This window comes from Notothenia rossii (genome assembly GCF_949606895.1).
Source record: "Notothenia rossii genome assembly, chromosome: 3".
Lineage (NCBI taxonomy): Eukaryota > Metazoa > Chordata > Actinopteri > Perciformes > Nototheniidae > Notothenia > Notothenia rossii.
Genome location: NC_136901.1, coordinates 33,914,198 through 33,924,756, shown reverse-complemented (window position 1 = coordinate 33,924,756; position 10,559 = coordinate 33,914,198). Strand labels below are relative to the sequence as shown.

The 10,559-nt window shown below is 39.9% G+C and overlaps 1 protein-coding gene across 1 annotated transcript; it reads left to right on the top strand.

The window, feature by feature from the left end:
* Positions 1 to 342: 342 nt before the first annotated feature.
* Positions 343 to 10,335, top strand: LOC307032420 (transmembrane protein 272-like). Its single transcript, XM_079670388.1, has 5 exons — positions 343 to 462; positions 1,906 to 1,986; positions 2,084 to 2,134; positions 2,237 to 2,443; positions 9,232 to 10,335. Exons 2-5 carry the CDS (start codon positions 1,923 to 1,925, stop codon positions 9,438 to 9,440), a joined length of 531 nt encoding a protein of 176 aa, XP_079526514.1. The 5' UTR covers positions 343 to 462; positions 1,906 to 1,922; the 3' UTR covers positions 9,441 to 10,335.
* The last annotated feature ends 224 nt before the right edge of the window (positions 10,336 to 10,559 follow it).

The window sequence follows — 10,559 nt, the reverse complement described above, 5'->3', positions numbered from 1 at the left end:
AAGTTTCATAGCTTTGACTTTCTACTCTTTTTAGATTGCAACTTTTGAACAGAAAATCATGAGTTTCTAAAATGATAATTAAGTGATGAACTACCAAATAGTATATTAGGTATGGTGTTCATAATTAGCTCCATCCTGACAACAATAGGAGTAATTTTATTGTAAGAATAATCACTAGCCTGTTGCCATTCTGCTGCATAATGCTTTTACTAATTGTGTTTTTTATTTCAACTAGTGTGTTTTTTACACTGTGATATTGCTGCTTTTACTGAATTAGAGGATATACATACATTATTACATACATTATTATCCCTCTACTGAGAAACAGGCCTATCGTTTTTAGGTCTACAGTCAGCTGATGGGCATGCGCGCTCCCGAGAGGTGGAGCTACTGCAGCTCACGAGGCGATGTCAGACTCACAGCTGCAGTTTGCGGGAAAGAGGCAGACTGACTAACAGCAGGGTAAGTGTCCTATAACAAAACAATTCGTCACTTTTGTGCATTACATTTAATTTCAAACCTTTATTTATCCAGGTATTACAATATTACGTTGACACTTTACGCGGTTGTTCCGCAGTTGAAACCCATTATCTGGTGTTAGAAGTTAACTTTATGCCGGTGTGTTAGCGGGGTGTGGCAGGTTACATTTAACTTTGACTGAGAAATAAAAGGTGAGGTCACAGATAGACGTTATATTTCCGGCTTTGACAGCATTTATTTATCAGGCTGCGTAACCTTTGCCAAAGTTTTGGACATGTCACATGTCCAAAACTGTCACATGTGAAGTGAAACCAAAATAGAAAGTGTTTCAGAGTCTACATAAATGTTGTAGAGGCAATGTTGACATCACATACTAAATCTAATTTAATATCAGTTAACTATCCTAAATTGGACCAAAGTTATATTTCAGCTTCACATATTTTGTCTAATTGTCATACTAAATTTCTTTTTCGTTGTCTGATTTAATGTTGTAGTTTTTGTGCACAGGTTGTCTCTTGTTGCTGGTCAAACCGGCTTTCATATGAATCTAGTCAAACCACTTAGCTGTCATTTGGCTTACTCTTCCTGAACACATATATTGTACGTTTGTGGACATCAACAACAAACAAGACTGTTTGCAATTCATGTCATCACCTTTTATTTAGGAAAACTAGGATAGCTTAGGAAAACTAAATTGAATTTATTCTAGGATAAATCAACTGACCTGATTAAATCACTGTAATGAGCAGCAACATGCATGTATAATGTATTCTCCTACCCTAAGAACTCACCATTTCTTTAACTTATGTGTAACAGAAATACCATTTAAATCTAGGATCCTTTCATGAGTAATTTCCCTGAATGCCTAAAGGGATGCCACTGATTTTACATCCTAAATAGTTAACTCGGGATTGTGAAAAGAGATAAGGTTGTATATGACTCAAACAGGAGCCATTGAAAAAAACCTTATCATGTTTCAGGTGTGGCATTTACAAAGAAACAGACCATCAAGAGGCATCATGGTCTAATTGAAGACGCTTAGTTGCATTGTGGGAAATTAATTGTAATGTGAAAAGGACATATTGACTTCTTACCATAACGTATTCATTAAGAAAGTAGTCCTCAAACCGACATTGGAACTCTTTAACAATGTCAGTGACAATGGAAAGTACAAAATATATATATTTCCTTAATTCAATGCATTCTTCTTTTTCAAAACCAATTTTCTACATCGTTAAGACTAGAAATTATATATTAATGAGGTATATATATTATATTTGTCAAACAAAAATGCAGAATGTTCCCTGGTTTCAGCTTCTTTTTTTTTGGGCTGGCTAATAGAATATCACTGTCAGCGTCTAGACTTCTACTTTTTAACAATCAACAACTGTCTGCTCAGTTTTGATCCTTTCTTCTTTATTTCAGAACCCTCAACACTGAACATGTCGAACATAGGCCTTATTAGTCGCATCCGCAGCACTCCTCAACCTCCAACCCCCGTGCTAGGTGAGACCACGTGCACGCCTGTCATCGGTTCATTTGACTCTGATTGTGTACAGTGAAGACGCTTTAAGTGTTTTTTAATCTATTCTTTCTTTTGCAGCTTTTTCAAAGTTGTTTTTCTGTGTCATACCCATTGCTCAGATTGCAATTGGTAAGTGAGCGATTCATTTTACAGATTTTGTTTAACTGATATTATATTTGTATTGTCTGTTAAGAATGTGGATAAATGCAATGCCACCCATGTGTCCTCCAGGTGCTGTTCATCTGCATGACTGTCCGAGGGAACACTACATCCCCATCTATCTGATAGTGGGGGGGGTCTTTGGCCTGGTGCTCTCGCTGCTCTCCTGCCTGCCCTGCGCCAAAACCCCCGAAGATGGAGACACCAGCCCACTCAATCGAATCTGCGCGACGTGGAACTCCTTAACATCTTTATTTCTCTTCTGTTGGTTTATTGCAGGTGAGTTTAAATAGCCTTGCACGGACAAATGAGTGACATATAGTGACATCCAGCCAAAATTAGCATCATATCACCGTCCCATAGGGTGAGGCTCGAGATAGGGAAGCTAATATTTGACCAACTATCATACTTGTTTTACCACAAAAGACATCAATGTTGATAACAGCCCTGAAAACCCTGGAAAACAATAAAGCAGAGGTGTCAATCAATCAATAGGATACGGCTCTAATAGGCCTAAGGCCTTTTAGTCGCTCATAAATAAGAAGATTACTGTTCGTTATATACAGTACTATGGATGCTGGCAACAGTCACATAGTCCAAAGTGAAGGTGATGTTTGACCATGGTCGAGGCGGGACTTGAGACAGTTAACCGTCTTGGATGTGACAACGCTTTCTGGCAGATCATTCCACAAGTCAACCACACGCAGGCTGAAAAAGTTGCGGCGGATAGCCAGTCTTCAATCAATGTTTATTTATATAGCCCAATATCACAAATGTTACATTTGTCTCAGTGGACTTCACAGTTTGTACAGAATATCAGTATGACAATACGACACCCTCTGTCCTTAGACCCTCACATCGTACAAGGAAAAACTTCCAGAGAAAACCCACAGTTTAAAGGGAAAAATGGGAGAAACCTCAGGGAGAGCAACAGAGGAGGGATCCCTCTCCCAGGACGGAAAGACGTGCAATAGATGCCGTGTGTAAATTGAAAAGATAATACATTTGCAACATAGGTAGTCCAAATGTTTGGAAATGCATGTGTGTATAATAGGAAGATGAATCCATGAGTATATCCATCCAGGACTTATGATCCAGGACCACAGCCACGACTCAAGATCCAGGACTCGCAATCCATGACACAGGACCGCAGGATCATCCATGACTCCGGATCCCGGCGTATATAGACACCAAAAAGAAAGAAATTTGGGGAAGCTGGGTTTATCGGAACATGAGAGTACACAGGTATAGACAGAGAGAAGGAAGAAGTAAGATGTCCCCCGACAAACTAAGCCTATATCAGCAAAACTAGGGGCTGAATCTAATCAGCCCTAACTATAAGCTTTATCAAAAAGGAAGGTCTTAAGCGCACTCTTAAAAACGGATAGGGTGTCTGCCGTCCGAACACAAACTGGAAGCTGATTCCACAAAAGTGGAGCTTGATAAGAAAAGGCTCTGGCTCCCATTGTACTTTTAGAGACTCTAGGAACAACCAACAACCCTGCATTCTTGGAACGCAATGCCCTAGTAGGACAATAGGGTATAATGAGTTCTTTAAGGTAAGATGGCGCCTGCCCATTAAGGGCTTTGTAGGCGAGAAGAAGAATTTTAAATTCTATCCTGTGTTCTATAGGGAGCCAGTGTAAGGCAGCCAGAACAGGAGTAATGTGGTCCCTTTTCCTAACTCTGGTTAGTACACGAGCTGCAGCATTTTGAATCAGCTGAAGCGACTTGACTGACTTCTTGGTACACCCTGATAATAAGGAGTTACAATAATCCAGCCTTGAAGTAACAAATGCATGGACTAGTTTCTCTGCATCGTTTTGAGGCAAGATATGCCTGATTTTTGCAATGTTACGTAGATGGAAGTAGGCGGTCCTTGAAATTAATTTTATGTGGGCGTTAAAGGATAAATCCTGATCAAATATAACACCAAGATTCCTTACAGTCTCACTGGAGGCCAAATTAATGCCATCCATAGTTAATATATCTTTAGATAATTTGTTTCGTAGATTCTTCGGGCCAAGTACAATAACTTCAGTTTTGGTCGTGTTTAACATCAAAAAATGTAAGGTCATCCACGTTTTTAAGTCCTTGAGGCAGTCTTGAATTTTATTTAGATGATTAATTTCATCAGGCTTGATTGATAAATATAGTTGAGTATCATCCGCATAACAATGAAAGTTTACAGAATGATTCCTTATAATATTGCCTAACGGAAGCATATATAGGGTGAACAAAATAGGTCCAAGCACTGAGCCCAAAACTTTGGTTTGCAAGGAAGATTCATCGTTGACACGTACAAACTGAGAGCGTTCAGATAGATAGGACCTAAACCAGCCTAATGCAGTTCCCTGTATGCCAACTAAGTGCTCTAGTCTTTGCAATAGGATATCATGGTCGATAGTATCAAATGCAGCACTAAGATCGAGCAAGACAAGAATAGAGACAATTCCCTTGTCAGAGGCTATTAGAATGTCATTTGTGACTTTAACCAGAGCTGTCTCTGTGCTATGTTGTGTTCTAAAGCCAGACTGAAAATCTTCAAATAAATCATAGTTTTTTAAGTATCACACAGCTGTTTTGCGACTGCTTTCTCAAGAATCTTTGAGAGGAACGGAAGATTAGAAATAGGTCTATAGTTGGCTAAAACCTCTGGATCGAGGTTGTGCTTTTTAAGAAGCGGTTTTATCACTGCTACTTTGAATGATTGTGGAACATAGCCTGATAATAAAGACATATTCATAATATTTAATGAAGAAGTGCTAATTAATGGAAAAACTTCTTTTAACAGCTTAGTTGGAATCGGGTCTAAGATACACGTTGATGGTTTAGAAGAGAGAATCATTGAATTTAATTGTTCAAGGTTTATGGCTGAAAAGCATTCTAGTTTACTATCTAGTGTAATATTAGAACTTACGTTTCCGGGAGCTGTTGATAACGCTATACTGGTTAAAGGCAAGAGGTCATTGATTTTGTTTCTAAGAGTAACAATTTTATCGTTAAAAAAGCACATAAAATAATTACTACTGAGTGCTATGGGAATAGAAGGCTCAGTCGAGCTGTGGCTCTCTGTCAGCCTGGCTACAGTGCTGAAAAGAAATCTTGCATTATTCTTATTCTCATCTATTAATGAAGAGTAGTAGGCTGCTCTCGCTTTACGCAGTGCTTTCTTATATTCATTGAGTGTAATATGCCAAATTAAACGAGATTCTTCAAGTTTAGTGGAACGCCATATCCTTTCAAGTTGTCTCGACTTTTGCTTTATTTTGCGGGTTTCGGCATTATGCCATGGAGCTAATCTATGTTGTTTTATTTTCTTCTTTTTCAAAGGAGCAACAGAGTCTAATTTTATTCGCAGCGCATCTGTAGCACTATCAACAACATGATCAATTTGGGGTGGTGTACATTTTGTATAAGTTTCCTCCCCTACATGCAGATATGCTATCGAGTTAAGTATTGGTGGAATCTCTTCCTTAAATTTGGCTATAGCACTAACAGATAGGTTTCTGCTGCAGGAGCTTTTGGCTAATGCTTTGTAGTCTATTAACAGTACTTCAAAAGTTACTAAGAAATGGTCGGATAAAGCAGGATTATGCGGTTCGACTAATAGTTGCTCAATTTCAATACCATAAGTCAGAACAAGGTCAAGAGTGTGATTATAGCAGTGGGTTGGTTTATTTACACTCTGACAGAAACCAACAGAATCTAATATAGAGTTAAATGCAACAGTAAGGCTATTTTTATCATCGTCAACATGAATATTAAAGTCACCTACGATAATTACTTTATCTGTTTTAAGAACCAAAGCTGATAAAAACTCAGAGAATTCTGATAAGAATTCTGAATAAGGACCTGGTGCACGGTACACTGTAACAAATAAGATTGGCTGCAAAGTTTTCCAGGTCGGATGCGTAAGACTGAAAATGAGGCTTTCAAAGGAGGTATAATTTAATTTTTGTTTAGTATTGATAAGTAAACTTGAGTCAAAGATTGCTGCAACTCCACCTCCTCGGCCCGTGCCTCGGGCAATATGAGTATTGATATGGCTGGGTGGAGTGGCCTCATTTATGCTGACATATTCTTCATGTCTCAACCAAGTTTCAGTGAGACAGCATATATCAATATTATAATCGGATATTAAATCATTTACCAGTATTGCTTTAGATGCTAGAGATCTTATGTTTAAGAGACCACATTTAATCTTCCTGTTTTGTTGCACTGTAGTAGTTGTTACATTTACTTTTATTAGGTTATTATGTATGACACCTCTATTAGGTTTTACCTTAAATTGTCCTTGGGCAGAGACACACACCGTTAATATTGGGTATTTTATTGGGTTCGGGATTCCTATGGATGACTGCCTAGGAGAGAGCGCAGAGAAGCGTGTAAGACTGCGACTCTGCCTCCTGGTCTCAACTCCAGTTTGTCATGGATTAAGTCCACAGAGCCCTGAAATGTTTGCCGAAATGAGATTTGCACCTTCCAAAGTAGGATGAATGCCGTCTCTCTTAATCAGACCAGGTTTTCCCCAGAAGGCTGTCCAATTATTCACGAAGCCCACATTGTTTGCTGGGCACCACCAAGACAACCAGCGCTGAAATGATGACATGCGGCTATACATGTCATCATTGATCAGATTGGGGAGGGGACCAGAGAAGATTACGGTGTCCGACATTGTTTTAGCATAACTACACACCGACGCCACATTAAGTTTGGTGCATTCTGATTGGCGTAAACGAACATCATTACCACCGACGTGAATAACAATCCTACTGTATTTACGTTTATTTTTAGCCAGCAGTTTAAGATGCGCCTCAACGTCGCCCGCTCTGGCCCCCGGAATGCATGTGACTGTGGACGCTTCGGTCTCTAAATTCACGTGTCTCATAATAGAGCTACCAATAACCAGAGTTGGTTTCTCAGCGGGTGTCTCGCTGAGTGGGGAATATCTGTTAGATACGTGAACGGGTTGGTGGGGACCTGCGGGTTTCGCGTTATGCCCCTTCTGAACAGTCACCCATTCTCCCTGCTGCTCGGGAGTTGCCGGGGGACGGCTAAGAGGAGCTACCTTTTGCCGGTCCGCACCGGCTAACATGGGCTTTACTGTAGCTGAGTTATTTTCTAAGATGCGGAGCCGGGCTTCTATGGCTATGATTCCCGCCTCCAACCTAACAACTATACTACATTTAACACATGTATCGGTACCAGTAAAGGAGGTAGGGGAGTAACCAAACATGAGACAGTTAGAGCAGGAAATAGCACCCGAGGGTGGGGAAAGAGCCATGGCTAGCTATCAAGCTAAAGTAGCTACCGTTAGCAAACCCGAAAAGAGTGTAGGCAACTGTGGAGTTATAGTCGCTAAGAGAAGGAGAGTTTGTGAGTGCTTAAGCTGTAGTAACGTGTGATTACAACATCAGGCAGTTGCCGTGATCAAGAGTTTTAAAACGATCGATTAAGTTAAGATAATAAGCTATCAGCAACAGAACAGGCACACGGGATACCCGGAGATGACAACAACAACCGGAAGTTACAACATGCTTACCGCAATAGTGGTCCGTGTAGAAACCAGAGTAAATAAAATAAAATAAAATATGTTCTTCTCAGCCATACATGGATCTGTGGTTGTTCAGCATCAAGCAGCCTTATTATATTAAAAGGGAACTGAAGAGTTTCTAAGAATATATCATGAGTCTTGAGTACTGTTTCTTCAACTTGAGGCAGTGTCCACGAGTCCTGGTGTTATAATCCCGTTGTAGTGGGCATGATGTTTTGAAGATGTTGTGGAGATATTTGAAAACTTCGATCATATCTCCCCTCGCCCTTCTACAATACATACTCGGGATCTTAAGACTTTGCAGTTGTTCTTGATATGGTAGGTCTTTTAGTTCTGGGACCAGCTTCGTTGCCCTTCTCTGTATTTTCTCGATGAGCTCAGCATCCTTTTTGTACATGGGGTGTGACAGAGGGCTGGATGTTCATAGCTGAGCTAATGAATTTGACCCAACCAAACAACAACAAATAGCTAAGTAGGCTCCAGGAAAACAAGCTTAAACGATGCCGGGTGAATATGCTACTTTTACATAATTGAATTTCAGGTTACAAACATTCCATACAACAATGCAAACACAACAAATTACGTTAATAAAAAAAAATGAAATGCATAATTCACTACTAAAAGCAACCACAATCTAAATCCTAGTTACTACAAAAAGAGAGCAACTGCTCGCGGCTTACTGACAGCCTTAGCCTTAACCCCAGGGGTTGCTGGACAAGTGGATATGTGTACCTAATAAAAACGATGTATAAAACTGCAGGTAACCATTGCACTACAACTTGTTATGTTAAGTATCTCTGGTTAAGCTCATCTAACTTTAAAACAATATACATGGCTTTTCACACAGCCTCATTTTTTCTTTGACTAGTTGCCATTATCTCCTGCTACTTTGAGGTTCGCCTGTCTAAATTCTCCTTAGTTGCACCTGCTGTAGTAACATATATTGGCCACTAGATGTCGCAGATATCCCCTCCCTTTTTTAAATTGCACATGCAAACAGGTTCAGCCTATTGTCCTACAGTCCTTAATGTCACAGTTTAGGTAGCCAGTCAGCTGAGGTTGAGTATGCTTATGTTACATATTATGGTCTGATATTCACTTTACTTTCTACCTTACATTAAATAAATTACACTACTCTTCTTAAAAACTAAAATTGCTAAAAGTTGAAACTAAAAAGTAAGACCCACAGAGGGTTTTCCACATGCATACAATTGTATATATAGTTTGATATTTACAACTTTTTAGCGTAAGGTTCAAAGTCATACAGCTTTGAAATTCACACTTGGCAGAAGTAGGCAATTGCATCAAGCGAGAGGCGGGCTTTACTACTTAACCACTCCCTACATGTGTGTTGATGCTGCTAGATAGTGAGAGTGCCTATTACGTTTAATGCTCTTCTTACAACAGTTAATACAGGTAAACTGGGAGGACTAAATGTGCACAGTGACCAGAAAGACAATACAAAGGTTAATAGTTATATACATTTTACTTATCCTTTTTCTTTCTCTAGGTAATGTGTGGATATACTCTATTTATCAGCCAAACTACAACAAGAATTCAACAGATGTGGATCCGTACTGCGACAGGACACTGTACCTGTTTGCTTTCTGGACCACCACCCTAGTCTACATCCTCCTGGGGGTGTTCATGTTGGGCGGCTGCTTTGTCTGCATCTGTCTGTCCCTGTGTGGCCATGCAGACGCAGATGACAATCCCTAGAGACAAACCAACCAATAAGGAGACAGGAGGAGATTTTGCTGCTGACTCTATTAACGTTAACAAATCATACATTGCAACAAGAGACCAGTAGAGCGGTGCAGGAATGAGTCTTAAAACCCGGAAATTGGTTTGCATTTTTACACTTTTGGTTCCCTCGTCTCAAATTCATTAGGTTTTTGTTCAAAGGTTTTTTGTTAGATACCTGAAGTAATACTGTGGTTATGACAAGCGTAATAGATTTGATAATTTTGTTCAAATATATATCAGTAAATACCCCAGTCAAACGGGCTTCAGCTTGTGTCTTAAAATCAGCAGTGTGGCTAACTGAACTACCAAACGTCATCACACCAGAGCCCGTCTATAGCTTGTTTTTTGTGACATGAAGTCATGTGACAGCGGTCTAGTTTGTTTAAGACTAACGATATCACTTATTATGCTTCTTAAAAAATGGGTAAGCTTCATGTTTGCCAGGGAGTACATTTTCTACAATTCACGAGAATCCAATGACAACATCCCACAGGAATGTTCAGCCCTGCACTTCTCTCTGTCTCAGTGGCACAGCCTTTGTTTTGACAACCATATTATACATTCTTAAATCTGAGATGCTGTCGATTTGATCACTGATCACTAATAATGCCTGTAAGTGTTTTCTCTATGCTGAGCTTTTTCTACTTAGGGCTGATTCTGCTTTCTAGGAATCTTTACTCACATGCTGTTTGAAGTATAACTGAGATGCTTTTTTTTACACGTTGATCCAGAAACTGGGCTTAAACTGTCCAGGATAATAAGATAAAATGTCGGATCTTTGAGTTGATTTTTTGTACTATAAAGCTTGTGTTTGTTGATCATTTGTGGCAAGAAGGCCCTCAATAAAACCTGGATAACCAATACTCTATATCTTCCTCATCTGGTTCTATTTCGTATATGGCTTCGCCCTCTAAGGCTATCGCTATTGGGTAATCCCCCTGCGCCCCCGCGCAGCACTGAAACACTTGTAGTCCACGCCCACCCGCAAGGTGGGCCCCACCCTCGGGCCTCCTTCCGGTATAAATAGGAGGGTGGCCCGGCAATCTGCTCCCTCTTTTCTTCAGCAACCGTCAGAGTACTGAAGCACAGGAA

Bases quoted from the DNA above. Each gene is read 5' to 3' on its own strand.
- LOC307032420 (XM_079670388.1), top strand. From the start codon at position 1,923: ATGTCGAACATAGGCCTTATTAGTCGCATCCGCAGCACTCCTCAACCT. The intron at 1,987-2,083 runs GTGAGACCACGT...TTTCTTTTGCAG, and splicing joins ACCTCCAACCCCCGTGCTAG to CTTTTTCAAAGTTGTTTTTC. The intron at 2,135-2,236 runs GTAAGTGAGCGA...TGTGTCCTCCAG, and splicing joins CATTGCTCAGATTGCAATTG to GTGCTGTTCATCTGCATGAC.